This window comes from Anneissia japonica, unplaced genomic scaffold, assembly GCF_011630105.1.
Source record: "Anneissia japonica isolate Jap-2015-1 unplaced genomic scaffold, ASM1163010v1 scaffold287712_len2945570_cov188, whole genome shotgun sequence".
NCBI lineage: Eukaryota > Metazoa > Echinodermata > Crinoidea > Comatulida > Comatulidae > Anneissia > Anneissia japonica.
The window spans coordinates 2506035-2529506 of record NW_022704401.1 but is presented as its reverse complement, the minus strand read 5'-3'; the positions used below and the strand labels follow the sequence as shown (position 1 = coordinate 2529506).

General features: G+C 36.4%; 1 protein-coding gene across 1 annotated transcript in view; it reads right to left on the bottom strand.

Annotated features, from left to right (window-relative positions):
• LOC117104639 (glucose-6-phosphate exchanger SLC37A4-like) overlaps positions 1–21094 on the bottom strand; it is a 47345-nt gene extending 26251 nt beyond the window's left edge. The window contains exons 1-2 of the mRNA XM_033245513.1: positions 20858–21094; positions 9447–9679 (exon numbers count right to left, since the gene is read on the bottom strand). Coding sequence (XP_033101404.1) covers positions 9447–9679; positions 20858–20897 — 273 coding nt within the window. The 5' untranslated portion in view covers positions 20898–21094. The remainder of the gene's footprint in view (positions 1–9446; positions 9680–20857) is intronic.
• Positions 21095–23472: the final 2378 nt, after the last annotated feature.

Below are 23472 nucleotides of genomic sequence, written 5' to 3'. Positions count from 1 at the left end.
CTTTCATTAAAAAAAAACAAAAAAAAAAAAACGAAATTCAGCGCGTCTATTGCGTTTGTCATCGTCGAATCCCAGGACTTTCGACGGTAAAGCTGGCCTGCCTGCCTAGGTCAACCAATAATAATTAACAAAATGTATTTTTGTAAATAGAGGCCCATGGCGCATCCTGTATGCACTTCAACTTTTACAACAAAAGCCTAGGCCTAGTACCGCAGCCTGTAGTACGTCCTACTGTGCTCAAGGCCTAGGCCTACACCACTAGTCTGTTGTCGTCGGGGTATAATTCTGTCTCTAAATGAACGAGGAGCGAACCTAGCTAGTCAACATCTAGTCTAGGCTAATTGATTTTGAAATCAATAACCCACCTTAAAGGACTATCTGTCGTTTTCTTTTTTGCAAAAGCCGACGAAAAAAATTCAGTTATTCTACGACGTTCCATGATTCTTTATCACTAAAAATTAACAAACACTCGTTTTGATGCACTCCGTTCTGTAGTGTGTGTCTGCTGTTGAAAACAAAATTCCTAGCCTAATTTTGTGACTGGCTATGATGACTGAGAATCTGAGATGGACCATGTTGATTTATTAAATATTTTGCTTGGGATGGAAAAAAGAAGAGTCAATTTCCCCAAAATACTCCATCAGCACATAATTTAGTGTGCGCTATGGTGCAGTATGGCTATGGAATTTACTAACCACACAATCCACAATCAGGGGATTAAGTCGCAAAACTTTATCTGCATTTGGTGCATTAAGTCGCAAAACTTTATCTGCATTTGGTGCATTAAGTCGCAAAACTTTAGCTTCGTTTGGTGGCACTATTTACTCTACCCGTAGGTAGACGGCAACCAGTTTCGTTACCAGTTGGTATATTTCTTACACACATTCAGCCAAAGGCCAGTGAAAGTTGAGACGGCAGCCGGGTTTTTATCGATGTTTGCCATCCTTATGTGTGCCATCGTAAAGTCATGGTTTGCTGGAGTTGTGTTCAATTTAAATCTCCGAACTTCTGAAGCTAAGATATTTTATGAATGAGGCTTGTATGGCATGCTACAATTTAAAAACGGGTGACCAAATAATGAATTAGGTGCTAAATTTTGATTTAATGCTGGGTAAGTTAAAAACGACATTCTGTCCGAGTGGGACTCATTCAAAAATGCGAGGGGGTTCGCTAGAAAAGGGGGGTTCGCCCGAACCATAAACCCCCCGCCCCCTGGCTACGGGCCTGCTTTTTTCTAATTTTTTTTTTTACCTTCCAAAATGGGGGGGGGGCCAGACCGGCCCCTCCCCCACCAAATCTGCCCCTGGTATTTATGCCACTACCAGTTGGGAGTAAAATAATTACACACAAGTAATAGAAAAATCATCTCATTTTTAAGCTCTTCCTAGGCCTAGAGCACCCACCACACTGTGTAGGCTGCTTAGATTAATGAACAGCAGGCTACCTATGGGTGTCCCGAAAGCTCAGACCACGAAAGCTAAGACCTAAGACCACGAGATATCAGACCCACTCAAAATATCAGACCCCGCAAATTAAGACCCTCAACTAAGTACGCCAGGATTTCCAGACAATAATACCTTTATTCGAATGCTAACATCAATATATAGAACTGACTAATCATGAAATAAACACCAGTAAGTACTATCGATACCATGCCATGGAGTTATAATTATTTTGATATTAATAACTCCATATGTACCAGCTAGGTCCCTATTTGCGATGTTTACTGGAGAAAACAAATACAGTACAAACAAACCGTTGTTAGTGTATAGGCTACTCCACGGAAATGTACGTTTCGATAGCGGCTTCTAATGCACATCGTGCGAATATGATATATACTGTATTATGATTCTTGATCGTTCTCGATAATAATATTAATAATAATATTAAAAATAACAATAATAATAATGATGATAATGATAATTAGACCGGTCGAATTTGGAGGAAGGTGTCACATTTTTGCAGAATTTACCAGACCAACTTTTTCTAATGTATTTTTTGACGTAGATTACGAATCTGATTGTTGATCCGTCCGGGGAGGGGGATTTTTCGAGATATGTGGGGTCAAAGGTCAAATATGGCATATTTAAGGAAGGGGATCACAAAAGTGAATTAGTGTACCAAAATAATGTTTTCTAATGTAATTTAGGTCAAGATTCCAAAAATGACAGTAAATTGGACAGGTATGGAGTCGTTCAAAAGTTATTGGGGTCAAAGGTCAAATAAGACATAATCTGGAAAAGGGTGTTGCCTGTGTGATTAATGTGAAAAAAGAAACATTTCTGACATATTTTTGGGCGTAGAATGGGAATCTGATTGTTGATTGGTCCAGGGAGGGGTATTTTTCGAGATATGAGGGGTCAAATGTTAAATTCGGCATATTTAAGAAAGGGGTCCTAAATGTGCAATAGTTTACGAAAATAATGTTTTCAATGTAATTTAGGTCATATATTCGAGAAAAAATGACAGTTGGACAGGTGTAGGGTTCGTTCAAAAGTTATTGGGTATACACATCTAGATGTGTATAAGAGACAGGGCCTACACCACTAGTCTGTAAATACCAAAATAATGTTTTACAATGTAATTTTGGTCGTAAATGTTTAAAACTTTAATATTAAGTACCTAAAAATTCATCCTCACTCTCCGACATTTCATCCTCTATGTCTACTTCTAAATTTGTCGTCAATTTCACTATTACTGTCACTGTAACCTTCACTTCCTTCACTTGTTTCAGTAAGTAATTCGATCAGATCATCTGACATCACAGCATTTGTCCAAAGAATTTCGCTGTCAGCGGTCCACCCATGATTCTGTGGATTTGGAGCATCAATTATGGGGACACACGATTGCCTCCATAAACGGCAGACATAATTGGCTCTCTGTATGTGTAGATACAGGCATTCTTTACAGGGTGGTAAGAAGGAAAGGTCTACAAATTTACCACTTTTGTTATATTTTTCCCAAAACAGATGTTGCCTTGCGGGGTGTACGTCTTTTATTTTCTTAAGTCCATACAGCTTGTACACAAGCTCTGACATCACAGCATTTGTCCAAAGAATTTCGCTGTCAGCGGTCCACCCATGACTCTGTGGATTTGGAGCATCAATTATGGGGACACACGATTGCCTCCATAAACGGCAGACATAATTGGCTCTCTGTATGTGTAGATACAGGCATTCTTTACAGGGTGGTAAGAAGGAAAGGTCTACAAATTTACCACTTTTGTTATATTTTTCCCAAAACAGATGTTGCCTTGCGGGGTGTACGTCTTTTAAGTCCATACAGCTTGTACACAAGCTCTTCTAAGTTGTTGTAAAGTCCATCGGTTACAATTCAACTTTTTCCAAGTGCTACGAATGTGTTATTAAATCTTGGAAAGTTCTTGAGCACTTTCCAACACGTAATTTTCTCTTTCCTGAAAAATGTCGACACACATATTCATTACCTGTAAAAGAATGTAGACCGAGGAGAGCTTCTTTAATTTCTTTGGACATGTCGCTTTCTTTGAGATCATAGATTTTCCTGCTGTTTCCGTGCCCATTGTCAACCATAATCTGGTCACATTCAGCAAAGAGTGCCAATAGAATAACAATTATATCAGTATCACCTGAAGGTGATCGTACGATAATTGTTCCTGGGTTGATTGGAATTGCATGATTAATGTGCAACGCAATTATCGTGTCTGCTTCTTCCTGATCAGATGCCAGCTCATCCACACACCATACGTTCCCGTTGGACAACTTAAAACATTCATTTTTCTTTGAAAAATAAATGCAATTCCCTTTAGGAATAATATCCTTATGTTCCTTCCATACATCCAGTATGAGATCAGTCATACGATCTTTGCTTGACCCATTCGTCAAGAAGCTTGAAAAATCCTTGGTATTTTAGTGTTTTCCGAATTCATGAAAAAAAGAGTACTTGTCCCACGGTCGTTTTGTTTCCTACTGTTAATAGACTTCGTATGCATCAACAATCACATCTACGCGACTGTACTTCTTAGGCAATTGATTCAACAGCCTTATCCCCAGCTCCTTAAATGTGAGTACCGGTAATCGAATATGTGGCCATCAGATCAACTTATAGGGAACTTTTATTCTTGCAATATGGCCGGTGTCACAGAGCCCCTTTACCCTGACAGGTTGCTGTCTCTTATACACATCTAGATGTGTATAAGAGACAGATTCACGAGCAGTCAGCCATATGAAAAGGGGAGGAGTTAACTTCCAAACGGAATAAACGGCTCGAACGACAAGCTTCCAAACGGCATTTCACAGACGCGTTTGGGAGCTTGTCATATAACAATAGTAAACGTGTTTAACCCGTTTCTGTCGTTGGGGATAATTTGTAGATCGCGCCTTATCACACACACCTTTAATACCACTTCCCAGATTATATTATATTTGAACTTTGACCCATAACTTTTGAACGAACCCCACACCTGTCCAACTGTCATTCTTTCTCGAATCTATGACCTAAATTACATTGAAAACATTATTTTTGTAAAATAATGCACTTTTGACCTAAATATGCCGAATTTGAACTTTGACCCCACATATCTCGAAAAAGCCCCCTCCCCGGACGGATCAACAATCAGATTCGTAATCTACGTCAAAAAATACATTAGAAAAAGTTGGTCTGGTAAATTCTGCAAAAAGTGACACCTACACCTCATATACGACCGGTCTAAATGATGATAATAATTTTTCAACAATTTTTCCTCTCTTTAACTCAAAATTTTCTTCTTGACTGACGGGCCCCCCCCCTCATTCCCCCACGCGATTTTTTCCCCCATACGAAACATTTGCATGAAACTCCATTCGGGTTGTCTCGACTGACTAGCTCGACTCGAAAATCTCAATTCTGGAGGTCAAAAGGTCATCAACCAAAGATAAACGTCTGAGATACAGGATTGCTGCTCGCTGTCTGATTTTGAAAAAAACACATTGCCATGCTAATATAGTGGGTCGTTTAAAACGACATATGTAGGCCTATTATTTGATTTCGCTGCCCAAATAATAAAAAGCGTTAGGCCCTATTTGAATTTGAGTTGAACATTTTTATTTTTTAGTTGGCCGCGGTTTTAGATAATTATTTAACCTACCGGTATGTCATGACGATTCAAGTCAACTCGGCCCCATGTCAACTCGGCTCCAAGTCAACTCGGCCCCATGTCAACTCGGCCCCAAGTAGTCAACTCGGCCCCAATTTACTGTGTACGGTATTTATTGAATATTTATCAAGAGATTTGAATGCAAAGCCGAAATTAAAGTGTTTTTAAATCGTTGCCTTTGTTATTTCATTTCATTTACATGCACTTACAATAATTAAAACTGCATTAATGAAAATAATATTAAAATGATATTAATAAAAATTATACAAAGGTATATAGAATAACTAATAATAATAACAATATGTACTTGGGGTCGAGTTGACTTGGGGCCGAGATGACTGGGGCCGAGTTGACTTGGGGCCGAGTTGACCTGATTCCGCCTGAATTACTAAAATTAAAGGCAGGGAGTTTGGATTATAGGCCTAATATAGTATACTGTAGGTGCTTCTTGATTACAAGGCTTAGGCTAAGTTAATTAATGGCGAAATTATATATGGTTATTTATAATTATTATTATTGTTATTAATATTATTGTTATTAATATTATTTATTATTGTTATTATTATTTAATATTAAATACATTAAGGCTTAGGCCAAGTTCATTAATGCCGGAGTGATATATTTAATTTATTATATTTAATATTTTTTTACTCACTGTCCCCTTTTAATTTCATGTTTTTTTCATTTTTTTTAAAAATTTTAGTCAATGGCATGCGAAGTGTGACTATTGTGTTAGGCCTAGGAACCTAGGGGCCTGGTCTGGCGGAAGGTGGGGGGGGGGCGCGCTAGCAGGCTGGACCTAACTCAGCTTGGAACTAGGCCGTTCCACTAGGCCCATTATTTAGCCTCTTTTGCTCTAGCCCTTGATAGATGTACCTATTTACCACTGGTACTACTATAGAAGGGGGTACTAGCTGTTGTTGTTGTTGTTGTAGTACATTTGATAACGAACATAGTTAGTTACAGACGTAGCCTACATCCCATAAATCGGTAAGAATTTATAGGTCTGCCGTAGGTAAATAAAGAACAGTACAGTAAAGGTAATAGAATACTCCAGCGTCACGACATTGCGAAGTGCCTGCTCTTGTTCGTATATCAAACTCGAGTCGAATCAATCGAGGGTTGCCAAAATGCGAGCCAGCGAGTCATCCAGCGAGGCATGCAATTCATGCGAGCCATGAATGTAATTCTTGCGGGACGTGTACCGACAGTGCGAGTCATGCGAGGCACACAAAGGTCTACGCTAATAAACACTTGTGCAATTTATAAAATAATTACAATGATGATAATAACTACTTTTAACATATTTTTTTTACTATGACTATTTAATAGGCTATGTAATATTCATTTCTCACACTGCCCATTCACCCCATGCATGGATGGAGGACCTTATTTAATTTACATAAAATAAATGTAACTAGCAAAGACAATTAAAAAACATGAAACCAAACACAATAAAAGATTAAACGTCATAATTTAAAATGCATAAAAGACTAATAATAATTAATTTATGGGCTAACATCCTGTCTGTGAAATAAAGGCCATTAGGAATAAATGCTAGGGCGTTAAATTTTTCTTAGAATTGTCTCTAGTAAATATGGACGGATGAAATGAAAGCAACATCATTTTCAACATTGAATTAATTATCAATTTTTTACCCTAGTGGAATTAACTGCAGTGATTTATAAGCCATACAAAAAATGTGGACTACATTTACCAGTAACACTGGCTCCTCAAAAACCACCTCACAATAATGCCCCTGGGTGCTCGGTATATTATAATTATTGTATTATTATATAAATTTTTCTTAGTTAAATCTGACTGTAAATGCCAAATAATATAAAAACAAAGGTATGATTATCAATCAAATTACAACAATCAATGCATTCAGGGTGTGGTGAAATGATGGGAGAGGATGATGGATCTATGTGTGGCAAATTTTTAGGGAGTCTGTACAGTAGTTCAGTGGTCAGGGCCGCCAAGAGAGGAAACTGTAACAGGGGCAAGGGTGGGTGTGGGCACCCAGTTGCGAGCGCGACACGTGAGAAATATTGCGCCGAGGTATTTTTTGGAGGCGGTCCTGTCAATCTGGAGGGGTCCATTATTAGGGGACCCATGCCATTATTGAGGGCCCATGATAGTAATTAATTTTAAAAAAAAAATATGGAAAACAAAATGCTACCTGCAATTTTTATGGGCCGATGGTAAGCTTTCCCGGGAATCTTCCTCCTGCCCACCCTCTCGGTGGCCAGTTGTGGTTATGGTAATCCTAAAAAGTATAGAATAACCCATAATATTTTAGTATTCTATTCATTATTATTTATTTATTAATCTATCATGATAAGTCTAAGAACAATAACAACAATTGTTATCGAACGTGATTTAACATGCAGGTGGGTACGATTCGTCTTTCAGAATTCAAACCCCCCTCTTCGTCGGTCGCCCTCTCCTGTTCCTGTTGGTTTCGAGGTTGGCGAGGCCTTGTTGCGACTCCTAATGTTAGACTCAGCCAGGAATATGATCAGGCTGGGTTGATTTAAGTGACTTTTTGATTGAAGGAAATGGTTTGATTTTAGTATTGGGCTACTTGATGAGAAGGTCATGAACATCATAATTTATATTAAAATATTGTCATTATCACTTTTAGGAATCCAAAAGACATGCGAAGCGCTTTTCTGCCGCATCCATATTTTTAAATATTATTATTAATGTAATGTATTATATATTAATGTACGCGAAGGCAAAACCTACATACCGTCAACGTCGTCCTCCTCCTCCTCCTGCAACATGAACATATAGCCAATCACAATGCTAACAATTATACCATTACTACTGCGGTTGAATATTCCCCTAGAAATTTACGAAAGTAATTAACTGTTTATGTAATAATAAATAAATAAATACAATAGTACGTGTTAATAAAAATAATTACAGATAAAAAAAATACATAAAATGTATGGCTCGCGTGACCGAATCAATGCGAGACGTCCCGAGTAGAGTTTCATGCAAATGTTTCGTACGAAAAAAAAATCGCGCACAGCACGGTAACATGCATCGGCTGTTATTGTGACTAGTTTGAAACGCAATTTGTGTCAAATCCGATATTTAACCCAATTCATTAATTTAAAAAAAATATGAAAGTTAGTTTAATTTCATCTGGAAATTGAATTACTGTTTTTTGCAATGTAAAGGCATATGATGTATTACAATTTCAACTACTGTAAGTAGGAAATCTTTAATGGGAATTGTGATGGTATTTACTGTACATTTCCTATAGGGATATATTAATTATGCAAATGACCAATTAGCATATTCAATCGTGGTAACAACAATTTGCCCAACAACGATGACAATGACAACAACACCGACAGCATGATGAAGAAAATGGGTAAAAACAATAGCCTCCCCAGAGCTTCGCTACTTCGGGAAGGCTAATTATGTATGTAATATTACAGTACATGTATTTTTTTGACAACATAGAAAGTTCTACTAATACCCGATTCACACGTGAAGTTAAATTTAACAAAAAGTAACAAATTGTAACCGAGCGATCTCCCGAGTTATTCCTACCGAGATAAAAAGCATTCACACGTGTCTGTAAGGTAATGCCAAGTCGTGTAAAATTTATTCAGTGTTCATTCAATGAATCATTTTTTCCCCTACTGCGATATACTGTAGGTCTAGCTTAGGCCTAGTTGAGAACCACTGTCACAGATGGACTGTTGAACTCACCATCACAGCAAACATTCAAAGCAATCAATACCCTTAACAACTGCTGTACTACTACTACTAAACTAGGCATAGCTTCCAACGTTTCTGTCGACTCTTGATAATAGAGTCTAATAATAGTAATAGTACTAACACCATCCCGATGTTCGTTTTATGTATACCTTCTTCTTCTACCATTACTAATTAACATCAATAACAAGGGTAATTCATTCATCATTGAGAAAAACTAGGCCTATCTATTTCTAGTGGATCAGAATCGTCTGCAGAAGGAAGAAAATTCAAGAACCCCGTGAAACACAGTAGATTGTTGTTGTGTTGAAATCCCTGCGCATGCACAGATCCATCCATGCTACATCTCAGAAGCTTTACCAGCCTCAGCGAGGCTGGTAAAGATTACCGAGACGTTCCAAGATTTTACAAGGATATTACACGGCGGTACTTTCACACATGCCGTAAAATGTTACTTTTGGTTTAATACATTTTGTTACATTTGGTAAGATTTTTGTACGTGTGAATCGGGTATTAGACATTGGCAATGAGCAAACAATACTTCCAACGAAAATGAAAAAGAATGATGCAAACTTTAAATTGTTTACACAATTACCTTCTTTAGTAGTTTACCACAGGCCGGCCAACCTAGTCCTTGAAATAGTCCCTGAACGAACCACAAAAGTGCCATCAGATTCCATAATGTACAAAATGTAAACGCCAACACAAGCAGTCCAACACCAAGTAGACCAAAAGAAAACATATTGTTTGCACAAACTCTGTCGGATAAAATTCCACCAGTAAACTTGCTTATTGTGTAAGCCATGTATATACTGCTTGTAATGACCCCTGCAATATAAAATAAAGATGTAATAAGATACATGAACTAGATTTGAACTCGTCACTGAGGACGAGTTTGGTGACTCGCTGTACTTTGACCCTCAGGAAGAGCGAGCAGTGCTGATTGAAAAGTTTTATATCCTAAAATATGCTCTAATTAGTATTTTAAAAAAGAGTAATTTTGAGCATTATAAAAGATTTACGCATGCGTACGCGCACATCTTGACGCCCGTGAGCACAGTAATGGCACAGTGTCAGGAACCGAAAATATGTAACAAAACATAATTTCCAGGTTCAGTACGTGCTGTGCGCGTGGAAATGAACGTACAGCGCGTAAATTATGGAAAGTTTTGGAATGCTGAAAATGACCAAACGAACGTCACGATGTGCGCATGGACGGTAATGGCACACGAAATTAAACCTTGTCAAGTGTTTTTAAAACCGCCTGTTGGTAATGCCACACAAATTTTCCCTTTATATAAACTATATATCAGTCTGATAGCGTCAAAATATAGTCTGCCTCCCTCTGTGTTCTTTTTTTTAAAAATCTTTTAAGAAAGATATATAACAGGGCTCCAAAAATTCATTCTTTTTTACCATGATGATGTCATCAAAATGAAAAATACAGGGACACTTCCGAAAAAGAATTGTCTCAGATATAACATACTCACAGGTGTAAAGACGATCTATTAAGTATAAGCGAGATACGTTCAAATAAATAGAAAAATAATGATGTCATAAATAAAAATTAAGTTTCTTTGGATTCAGATGGCAATATGATGACGTCACAATGTCCGATCAGCCATAATGACCTATAAAGTCATATCTACAACTCATGTGCTTTCAGAATATGTAATAAAAGTTAGGGGTCACCTTTCATCCTAAGAAGCTATAACTGAATAAAAATAGGCATAATTTTAAGCATATATGTAATTGTTGACGCACGCATACGCGCACGTTAAGACACGTGAACAGAAAATTAAGGTACCTGACATTCATTCTTGACCTAAAGTGTATGCCTATTTAATATGATTCAGAAATGACGAATGGTTAAGATTATTATGGGGTCATCAAAGTTTTAAGGAAAGAAAGATAAGGAGGGAGGGGGGGGTAAGAAAAAAAACATTTATTTTGACCATGATGACATCATCGAAGTGTAAGACGAAGTCACATAAAGGAGAATTATCTCAGCTTTAACATAGTCAAAATTTTAAAAAGCTTGAAATCACATTTAGATTAAATTAGAGCACGTTTCAGGCCATTTTGAGCATTTCAAAATGTTTTGAAACTTACCACTACGCGTGTGCATTTTTACACGCGCAGCACGTATGGAAGCTAGAAATTAATTTTTTTGTCACATTTTGGGTTCCTGACATTGTTTCCAATCTTTTTAATCACTCTATGGCCAATAACAATGCCGTACGCACGCATCAAACATAGTGACCTTTGTGCGCATTTGTGATAGCTGATCGGACATTATGACGTTATCATATTGCCATCTGAATTCAACAAACTGAATATTATCGATGACGACATTTTAACAAATGCGCATTTGAGCGTATCTCGCTTATTCTTGATCGATTGTCTTCCAACTTTGAGTATGTTACAATGTAGCTGAGGCAATTCTCTTTCATATATGTGGCATTTTTTTACATTTTGATGACATCATTATGGTCAAAATATAGGGTTTTGCTTACCCCCCTCATCTTTCTTTCGTCAAGCCTTTGATGACCCCATAATCACCTAATCAGTCGTGATTTCTGAATCATATTTAGTGGGAATGAACTTCAGGTTCGCGTGCGTCAAAATTAATATATGCTTTATATCATGTCTTTTTTTGAATCAGTTATAGATCCTTAGGATGAAAGGTGACCCCTAACTTTTATTACATATTCTGAAAGCACATGAGCTGTAGATATGATTTTATATATCATAATAGCTCATCGGACATTGTGACGTCATCATATTGCCATCTGAATTTTTCTTTTTTATTATTTCTTTTCTCAAAACATTGATGACGTCATATCATTTTAACCATTTGTCATTTCTGAATAATATTAAATGGGCTTATACTTCAGGTAAAGGTGTAATGTTAGGTATCTTACTTCTTTTTTTTTTGTTTGCGCGTCTTAATGTGCGCGTACGCGTGCGTAAAAAATTACATATGCTTATAGTTATGCCTATTTATAATCAAATATAGCTCCTTAGGATAAAAGGTGATCCCCAATTTTTATTACATATTTTAAAAGCACGATTTTATATATCATAATAGCTGATCGGACATTGTGACGTCACCATATTGCCATCTGAAGTAAAAATACTGAGTTTTTATATATGATAAATACTATGAATGATCATTACTCCTTCACCAACAGGAGTTTGTCAATGAAAGTTGATACATATATATCTCACATCAGGAGACAACAGGGACATTAAGATGACGCGCAATTTTACGTGTTTCACATTATCGATCATATAATCGTAACCAATTGTCATTTCAAAATCATATTAAGTGGGCATAAACTTGAAGGTTAAATATCACATACCAAAATATTTAGCGTGCACTTTATAACGCATACGCACACGTGCTACAAAAATTTAAAATGCTCAAAATCACTTTTTGACTAAATTAAAGCACGTTTCAGGCCATTTTGAGCATTTCAAATTTTTTTGGAATTTTCCACTACGCGCGCGCATTTTTATGTGCGCAGCACGTACGGAAGCTAGAAATAACGTTTTTTTTACATATTTTGGGTTCCTGGCATTGTTTTCTTAAATTTCCGTTCTTTTCGGTCCTTTTATGGTCAATAGCAATGCCGCATGTGCGCATCAAACAGGGCTGTTTGCACGCATTTGTGCCGATAAACAGTGAAATGCTAAAATCAGGCTTATTTTTATCCGTTATCCTTAGGATGAAAGGTGATCCCCAATTTTTATTACATATTCTGAAAGCACATGAGTTGTACATATGATTTTATAGATCATAATGGCTGATCGGACATTGTGACATCATCATATTGCCATCTGAATTCAAAGACACTGAATTTTATCTATGTCGTCATATTTGAAAATACGCATTTGAGCGTATCTCGCTTATCCTTTATCCGAACTTTGAGTATGTTATAGCTGAGACAATTCTCTTTCATATACCGTATGTGACTTCTTCTTACATTTTGATATCATTATGGTCAAAAAAAATGTTTTTTCAGACCCCCCTTATCTTTCTTTCCTCAAAACATTGAAGACCCCATAATCATAACCATTCGTCATTTCTGAATCATATTTAATGGGCATACACTTCAGGTCAAGGTTGAATGTCAGGTACCTCAATTTTCCGTTCGAGCGTCTTAACGTGCACGTACGCGTGCGTCAACATTTATATACAGTATGCTTATGCTATTTTATTTTATTTTATTTATTTATTTATTTTTTTTAGGGTTGCGACATTTCCTTTAAGTTCAATGTTCCCAGTGCAAGTCACATGGGAGGAGTATGGGAGCGTCAAATACTGTACGAACTGTGCGAAATGCTCTTCATCCTTTGCTTGATAAACATGGTGGACAGCTCGATGATAAGTATTTTCGCACGTTTCTCGCTGAAGTTACGAACATTGTGAATTCTAGACCATTAACTACTGATAATTTGAGCGAAAATTCATGTGAACCCTTAACACCTAACCATATATTGACTCTGAAACGTCAAGTTGCGATTCCTTCTCCAAGTGTCTTTCAAGAAGCTGATATTTACTACCGGAAGCATTGGAGACATGTGCAACATCTAGTAAATGAATTTTGGCATCGTTGAAAGCGCGGGTATTTGTCTGTTTTGTAAACAAGACAAAAATGTACTGTCCCAAAACAAAACAGTGAAATTGGATGGAAATACTCCACGCAATCAATGCAAGCTTGCCAAAGTTACTAATGTGTATTATAGCGCCGATGGTTTTGTAAGAAAAGTAAATGTGTTTGTTGGAAGACGGAACGTTACCCTGGAGAGACCAGTTCATAAACTTGTTCTGCTGTTACCAAATGAGCTTGGAAAGTGAACTCCCACCTATCAGGGTTCTCACCACGATACTAAATATACATTACTATTAATAAGTTATTATTAAATTATTATTAAAAGTTATGTTCTATTAATACAAAACCCTAGAACAATTACTTCTGCGTTGATTACACTTTCATTTTGCGCTAAGGGCTGAACATATTTACGACCGTGTTGCTCACCGCTGCTCTGCTATTCGCCTTGTGCTTTTCAATTAACAGATGCTTTGGCGCCTGTAATGTTGTTGAACATTTGTTTATAACATAATAATTACCATTCTGATAAAATACTAATCTGGTCGGCCACCCCCTATTGTTAATAACTTACTATATTGAGGGCGTTATTCAAATAGAACAGCCATCTTGGATGCACATGTTTGATGTTGTTGAAAATAAAATTCTATAAAAGTTCTAGATTATATCAGTCCAATCTGTTTTATAAAAGCTACATCTTTCTGGCGACGAGTTTGATACAGTTCCCACAACATGTCGTTAATAGGAAAACTTCAAGATTTTTCAGGTGAAGCTTTAGAATGGTTGTCTTATCTAAAAAGATTTGAGGCTTACGTTGCAGCTAACAATATCAATAATGATAAGTGTGTAGCAACGTATCACTATAGTAGGACAGTCCACCTATCAGCTGCTCAAAAATTTATGTGAGCCTGACAAGCCTTCTGCGCTGTTGTATGACCAAGTGAAAGGTAAATTAAACGATTATTTTGCACCTAAACCATTATTCATTGCAGAACGTTTCCGTTTTCACAAACTTGACCAGTGGGCGGGAGAGACCATCACTGCGTACCTGGTTGAGCTTCGGCGCCTGTCAGCACATTGTGATTTTGGAACTACTCTCACAGAAACATTGAGAGACAGACTTGTAATTGTATGTGGCCTAATAAATTCACAAATACATAAACATCTGTAGCTGAAACCAAACTAACGTTGGACAAAGCAGTCCTGATAGCGGTAGCAATGGACACTGCAATGCATGACACAGCACAGTTACAGAAATCCAAAGTGCAAAGTCGTGGAACTGCGAACGCTATCACCAAATCATTTAAAAAGGAAAAAAAAAACATTCACCTAAACCTATGAAACAACATGCAGCAAGCAGTAGCACACATAGAAAATCTCCCAACACATGTTACAGCTGTGGATGAGCGTATCCCCACACTAGTTCTCCCTGTCCAGCAAAGGGAATAGAATGTCACAAATGTTGAAAGTTCAACCATTTGTTAAGTTTTCCAAAAGTAAACACGCTAGGCAAGTACGGCAAATTAGTGATAGCCCAGAATATACATTTGCTGTGAAATTAAATAATAATATTTATTGGGCAGAGTAAAAAGTATACATACAATATTCTTGCCAGGAGTAAGTAATAGGCATGCCCAAACAGTAAACTGCTCTTACTCCATCATCAAAAACAAATACAATGACAATACAATATACAGTATAATATATACAAAAAAGTAAATTCAAAATAAATTGATTTAACTAAAACAAAATAAAAAACAGAGATAATTAATAGTTATTATTAGTATTAATATTTTGAAATCAAGTGTTTTGTGAGCTGGGCTTTAAAGTCCAAAATGGATGTGCATTGTTTAATTTCATTAGGAAGTTGTTCCCATAATCTATGAAAAATAACAAAAGATGAATTCAAAAATGTATTAGTCTTGGCTTTCCAATGTATTATTCGGCCTTCACACCTTTCACTTGATCTCACAAGATTATTAAACGACAATGGACATTGTCCATGCATTATTTTAAAACCTAACGTTAGTCGATATACTTTAAAAATATCCTCCATGCTTAAAATATTCAAAATCCTTAATCTATATAAATATGACGTGTCCCAATTTCCTTCCTTTCTGTACATAATTATTCTAGTTGCCTTTTTTTGTACCCTTTCTAGTCTATAAATATTTGAAATTTCAGTAGGTGCCCACATGCAGCAACAGTAAGTCATAACCGGTAATATTAAAGTTTTATAAAGATGGAGCATAGCCATCCAAGACATTGCCTTACTACATCTTGAAACAAAACCAAGAAGTCTGCTTGCCTTATTACTAACATAATTCAAATGAGAATGACATAACTTATTGTTAATATAAACACCAAGTAGTTTAAATTCATGGACTCTTTCAGTTGTTTCAAAATTTATACTATAGTCCCATGTAAGAGGCTCTTTACACCTAGATAAACTCATAGTTGCACATTAGCTGTCTCTTATACACATCTAGATGTGTATAAGAGACAGCAACAATCCTATTTAAATCACCCTGAAGCCTAATACAGTCGTCTATTCCATAAATAGGTCTTGAAATCGTATTGTCATCAGCGAATTGAAAAATTGAAGATGTTATACCATATTCAAGGTCACTTACATACATTAAAATAACAAAGGGCCAAGGACTGACCAAGGAATGGCAAGAACTTACCATCTTGTGATGTATTTATAGCAGACACTAAATTTTAAATTGGCATAGACTCCCAAGCAAGCATAAACATCATGGACAAGGCCGCTTTTGCTCAGTTAAAAGCCCGAGTTGGGACCCCAGCTAATAATAGCATCCAACTTTGTTAAACTAAAGTGTTTGCATACAACTCAAAGGAACCTTTGCCAACTTTGGGGACAATTAAGGCAAATGTCTCTACTGCCAACGGAAAGACCATCCTAACACGTTTCTGCGTAATTGATAGAGATCAAACTAGTGTTGATCTTGGATTGTTACACATAACAAATAACGTTAAATAACAGAACATCTTCAGTCAATATCCGCAATTATTTGAAGGCATTGGTAAAATCAACACAGAAGCGGTTAAGCTCCATATCGACAAGGAAATTGAGCCTGAAGCACAAAAACTAAGAACAGTAACTTTTCACGTATGACAAGACATTGACAATGAGATTCAACGACTATTAAATGAAGATGTGATTGAACCGGTAAAAGGACCGACACTGTGGGTATCTTCAATTGTTACTCCCCCAAAAAAATGGTGGCGTCCGCATCTGCATTGACATGCGTGAAGCAATCAAGCGAGAAAGATACCCAATGCCAACGATCGACTAATTGATAACTTTGTTAAATGGTGCAACTATTTTCAGCGCTGGATATCACCAATTTGAACTTGATGACGAAAGCAGAGTCAACACGACTTTCACAACCCATAGAAGACTCTACCGTTATAAAAGGGTACTGTTTGGGGTAAACGCAGCAAGCGAAAAATTTCAGAAAGCAGTTCGACACATGTTACTTGGACTGTCGGGAGTTATAATCATCTCCGACGACATAATTGTGTTCGGAAAAAACAAAGTGAGCATGATGAACACCTCAATAAAGTTATTCAGCAATTATTAGAGTGTAACACGCACGACTCAATCGCGAGATATGAAGCTGTCGCAACAAAAGGTGGCCTACTTCGGTCATGTGTTCTCAGCAAAAGGAATTAGTCCAGATCCAACAAAGATTAAGGACATTTAAGACACCAAAATACCATCTAACACAAGTGAAGTCCGCTCATTTATTGGGACTAACGCAGTAAAGCCACAATCGCACTGGACTTTTTTTGGTAAAACTAACCAACACGTTGGCTAGTTTTACCATAATTAGTCCAGTGCGAACAGCACAGGAAGTTTACCTGACAGGAAACTTACCCAAGGCGCGCGATTAATTTAACCGAGTCCCGCTTGCCCAGGAAAACTGACCAGGTTAGTTTTACCTAGCAGGAAAGTCCAATGCGAACAGCGCGAGTCGGGTAAACTTCCCAAGTTATCACAGTGAATGACCTTCCTCAGGCTGTCAGGCAATTACGCATGAGCTGTGACCTGGAATAAAACGTCACACACAAACATCTTGATTAATTTCGCGCGTGTTTGCTGTGTCTTGATTTTGAGTAATTTTGTCATTTTTTTCACTTAATTTTTTACTCGGTTTGTTTCAATGGCCGATTTATATGGAGCATTAATAAATGTGCTAGGTCTTGGTGAGACAATCCATCGTGATTATCAACAAATACAACATGATGTGGGCCTAGTCCAAAACGTCACGATTTAGCGCCCCCAATAGATGAATCTGTATGAATTGTTAGTTTCACCATGGCCTGTGGTAAAACTAACCACGTCGATAAATCCCAGTGCGAACGACAGGAAGTTTACCCAATGGAATGTTACCCACAGTCTCGGTAAAAATTTCCCTATTTTAAATCCAGTGCGATTGCGGCTTTAGTCTCTCGATTCATACCACACTATGCATCAATAATAATCGCACCGCCAAGAGAACTCCTAAAAAAAGAAGTTCCATTCTTATGTTCTTATGATTGCACTCAGGCGTTCGACAAATTAAAAAGTGTTTTGACCAGTCAAACGACTATGACATACAGTACTATGATGCAACCAAATTGTCTGTGTTAATAGTAGATGCAAGTCAATTCGGAGTTGTAGCATGCCAGCAGAGCTATGTCAGCAACTGAATCTCGCTATGCACAAATCGAGCGTGAAGCACTGGCCATTAAATTCGGCATTGAGCGGTTCCGAGTCCATCTATTTGGCAACCAATTCGAAATGCACACAGACCACAAACAGTTGGTATCAATATTCAACAACTCTCATAAAGCAAATGCTAGAATTGAGCTATGGGTCCTGAAACTCCAAAAGTATAGTAGTCAAACACATAAAAGGTGTGAACAACCTAGCAGATTATCTGTCAAGATACCACATGCACAGATAAATATGTACACTACATGTAACGATGCGACACCCAAAGCTATGACACTGGAACATGTTAGAACCACTACTAAGCGAGATAAAACAATAAACACTCTCGAAATCGCCATAACGAGCGGAAACTGGAATGATGACAGCATTAACGATTTCAAATTACTAAAAAATGAACTCTCGATAGTCAAAGGTGTTATGAGGCACAAGTATTGTATTACCAGTAGCACTCAGGCAACAGGCAATTGACTTGGCACATGCATCACACCAGGGCATTGTCAAGACCAAACAACTGCTAAGGAAAAAAGTTTGGTTCTCAGGAATCAATAAAGCCGTAGCACAACCAGAACGTACATATATATATAAATAATATATATATAAATATATATTATATATTATATTATTTTATTATATAAAATAGAACTAACAGACAGATGGGTATTGCCCCTTTTTGAGCAATCATATCCTGCTAAGGAATCTTTGTATTTTTGTAGTTATGGTCGAAAAAAATATGATGTGGAAATTTGGTAGGGGTAATGTGACAAGCCTCAACCCTCACGGTGAGCGGGGTGGGGTGTAGTCGATTGTAAAATCTACTGCTTAAAACCAGGGGGTGGGAGGGAAGGGACATAACCGCCAATTACCCACACCCCTTCCCTTCCCCTTTTTAAATATTAAAAAATCGGTATCTCATTAACAGTTTCTGGGGAATAAAAACAAATTCCAAGATCGTCAGCAAAACAAAATAATATAACATAAGTCTGTAATGATATTAACTCATTGTAAACTGGATGATCTAAATCACAGTTTGGTTTGAAAAAAAAAAAAAAAAACAAGTCAAAATTTGGGAACATTCATCAGTCAGTCACTTCAAAACTTTCAATACCCCGTTTCGCAATTTTTTAGCCAACGGTCTAAATTCATGTCAAGCACTCAGCCACGACCCATCGACCCCAAGTCAAATTTATAACCCAAAAGATTGAATACGGTAGGCCTATTACTGTATTATTTGAGTGATTGTTAATAAATGGCATCTGTCCTTCTCTGTTTAGGAATTTATTTTTGTAAAATGTTTTAATAGTAATTCCACAGAAAATTATAGAATGGTAGTAGTTTATTAATTTATTTTTTTACTAACTTGATTTTAAAATAAAAATGTGGGAAACTGCACCATATTTAAATTTATTTTTTAAAATTTTAAATGACTATTGTATGTATCTTTAATCAATTTGTATGTTTGTTTTTGTACTATTTATGACCTTGTTTGCTAAATAAAGAAACTCAAACTCCCGGCTCAAACTTTATAGGAGGCGATACACAACTAATAACGTAAACAATATATCTTGTTTTTATTCAACTTTATTTAATGAATATCTAATGGATAATTCTCACTGGAACATGGATATAGGCCAAGTACCAGAAATAGTAGCCGTTGTTTGTAGTAACTGCGGTGAATTCTGATGGAAACGTTCCCAGGAACATGTTCTAATGGTTGTGTCTGGATCATTATATATTATAACCTTTGGTTCGGAGAATGCAGAAGGCACGCGCTAGAATGAATGATGAATTTAAGTTGAAGCTGTACAATATGACCGTTGAAATTCTAATTGAGAAAGATAATAATTTAATTAATTAAATAGTTTAATTAATCCAATATTCATATTTAATAATGAAAATAAGATGAACTAGAGCAGCCGATTAGAGTACATAGAAAAAATTATTATATTATCGCTCCCTCCTGCCCGCGTCACAAATTTAGGAACTATTGATGCGAGAATACCTTTTCTTTTGCCGCATCATATATTTTAACAGCATAAAAAAAAATCTTTGCAAAAAACAATTGCTCACAAAATATAAAGAAATTGCCTTCAAATTCGGCAGACTGCAAACTCTTCCAATTGATTAGACCGGACATGGTTGCAGTAAAGAATGCAAAGCCATCTTTAAATTCTTGTTGTTTACTGTTGCTGAAAATAAACAGCTTGCTAACTGCGGCTAAAAAAAAAGACAACACCGCGGTCCGTCTCTAAAGAGACCCGCCCATTGGGCTGATCGGATCGTTAATTTACAGTGAAGACTCCACTCTCCAAAAATAAAACTTGCGCTGCTAAAGATAAATCATTTACATCATGCATTACAGGTGCGGTCGTCACTTGCGATGGGTGTGATTAGTTGTTGCTGGGCAAACAATAACGAATCAAGAAAGTTGGCCAAAGCAGGAAGTGACTGCCTGCATTGGGCCAAATTAAAACAGTCCCTCCCTCATTGATTAAAAAAATTGCAATAGGCCTAGGACTACTCTATTATTCCTGCCCTCATCAATTTAAAAAATAAAAAGAAAAAAAAAACGAGTGATAATCTAATAATTCATTCTATGTGCCCTTAGCTCGCCAAGCATTAATTGCAAATAGTACGTAGTGTAATTACTTTTATGGTTCTTCTTCCTATCTTCATGGAGTATCAGCATTGGTAGCGGTCGGTCAGTACGGACGGTTTGATATCACTGTGTTGTGTTGTTTAATTATAAAATGCTGTCTGTGTATAGCCTGTAAATAAATATGGGATCATCGATTTGTACAAAGGTATTTTAATTTATGTCTACCAATCTAACGCCGGCCTACTGTAGTAGCAGGGCTCGAAATTCACGCTAGCAAACTAGCAATTTGCTAGAAGGTTTGTCATAATTGCTAGGTAAAAATTCACAAACCAGCAAATTAAAAAAAAAGATTACTAGTTTAAATATCTATACAAAATATCTTGTAATTAGCCTAGTATTACTGTAACTAAAACTAGACTAAACTGATCTACAAAAACTAATATAAATTTTATTAAATTTATTTATTTATTTTTTAATTATGAAAATCGACTAAAGATGCCTATAATCGACGAAAAACGATCGTTTTTTTTTTCATCTTGAGCACAAGATGTGAAGTGCGCCACCAACATTAATTTTTTTAAACCTTGCATTGCTTGCATGCATCCAACAAGCAAGTAAAGCAGTGTGCAGAAAAAAAATCGCTCACATTTGTTGACGGAAGTCACGGGCGATGCAATCGGTAGTTAAGGCGAACATATTTAATCTGGTTCTTGTTAGGTAATAAACAATGTTTCAGATATGATAATAATAATTTACTATGAAGCTTAGACAAATAATAGGTTACAACCTAGGCTTCAATTGGCAGATGTTTTAGGTCTAGCTTACTAGACCCTAGCCTAGCTAGGCCTAGTACTGTAGTAGTAGACCTCCTAGCCTAGGCTAGCCTACTACTGCACCAGCGGCCGCCCACAAAACGTCTAGCCCCAGCTTTAAAAGATCAAGGCCTATCAAAATAAATATTGTACAAACAAATCTTTTATGTAAAATTGAGTTTCTGTTATGGCCTTTTTCTGTCAAAGATTTGGCTTGCTACCAATGCAGTTTTTGAAATCTCTAGGCCTAGCCCAGGCTAGCCAGGCCAAGGCTAGTCTGGCAAAAAAAAAAACTCCCTCCCGCCCCTGAATATTTCTGAGTGTGACACTAAACAAGTATATTTTTTTTAAATTTCAAAATAATATGATATAAAATTAATATAAAATAAATTTTATTTATAATTATATTATTTTGAAAAATTCCAATAAGCACACATATTTAATATGAAAACAAAATCACAGATACAAAATAAAAATTAAATGAATGATAAACTTAACTTATAAAAAAATAAATAAATTAATAAATTAAGTATAATATTAAATTTTTATTTTGTATCATGATTATTTTTTTTTCATATTAAAAATTTTCTGATACTGAAGTGAATAAATATACAAGGTATAGAAATCAATTTTTTATACTCACTTGGCTATCTCTTTGTGATATTTATTGTACTTCACTCACCATAACAGAAAATATTATATTAAAACATTTAACACACAAATTTATAGAAGTACATCATTAGTTATTTTCATACAATTTATTTTCCGAAAATAATATGTTGAGTTGTTATCAATATATTTTACTAGTTGAGAAGCTCATTTTGCTAGTTACATTTTTAACAACTAGCACATTTTAGCAATAGGTAGCTAGTGGCTGAAAAAGTAAATTTCTAGCCCTGAGTAGGTAGGTTAATCACCTTACCTTGTGTACATCTAGTTATTACTAACACTATAAGGCCTACTGCTACGCTGCTCGACCATGACGATCTGAGGAAGGTGACAACAATTCAACAAATATTACATGTTATTATTAAGGCCTAATAAAAGTGTTGGCTAGATCTAATCAGTCCCAATAATAATACTATAGTGCTACTACTAACTAATACTACCTAGCAAAATGTACACCGTTCTCAAAACTTCGGTCTAGACACAGAAAAATGGTCTAGCGTAGGCTCCCTAGTTTTAGGCCCTAGACTGGTATAAACAGCTTCTCTCCGGTAGTACGCAGTAAAGAACATAATCTGCATTTCTGCATTGATTTTCAACTGCTTGAAACATCGTTTTGTTAAAAGACCTGATAAATACCAGGCCCGGGATTTATCAATCTCAGCTTGGCAAATGTCTTAAGTGAAAAAATATAAGATGTAGCTAAGCAAAAATCTTAAGCTGATTTATGAAACCGTCTTAGCAAAATCTTAGCTTAAAAATCATCTTAGATTGCGCAAGCGTACAATCGACTTCTTCTAATTTGTAGAGGGCAGCAAATGTTGTCTTAAGTCCAAAAATATTTGCTTACGCATGCGTAAAAGCCATTTTTGTGATTTAAACAGGAAGTGAACTGTCAAAGGTTACGCGAGATACAATAAACAAACCGTCGCTCACATCACAAACTAACACAATCAAAGTAGATTGTGTTAGTTCGTGAAATCAAACAAGCGCGTCAAAATAATCGCTGTTGTTAAGGACTTTTTGTGTGGTAAAGAATACAAAATTTCTTGACAACCAATACGCGCTCGTTTTTACGCGCTACTGTGATTTCACGAACTAACACAATCTACTTTGATTGTGTTAGTTCGTGATGTGAACGACGAAACCATGAACCATGTGAGAAACCTAGGTGCCATGCTGGATGT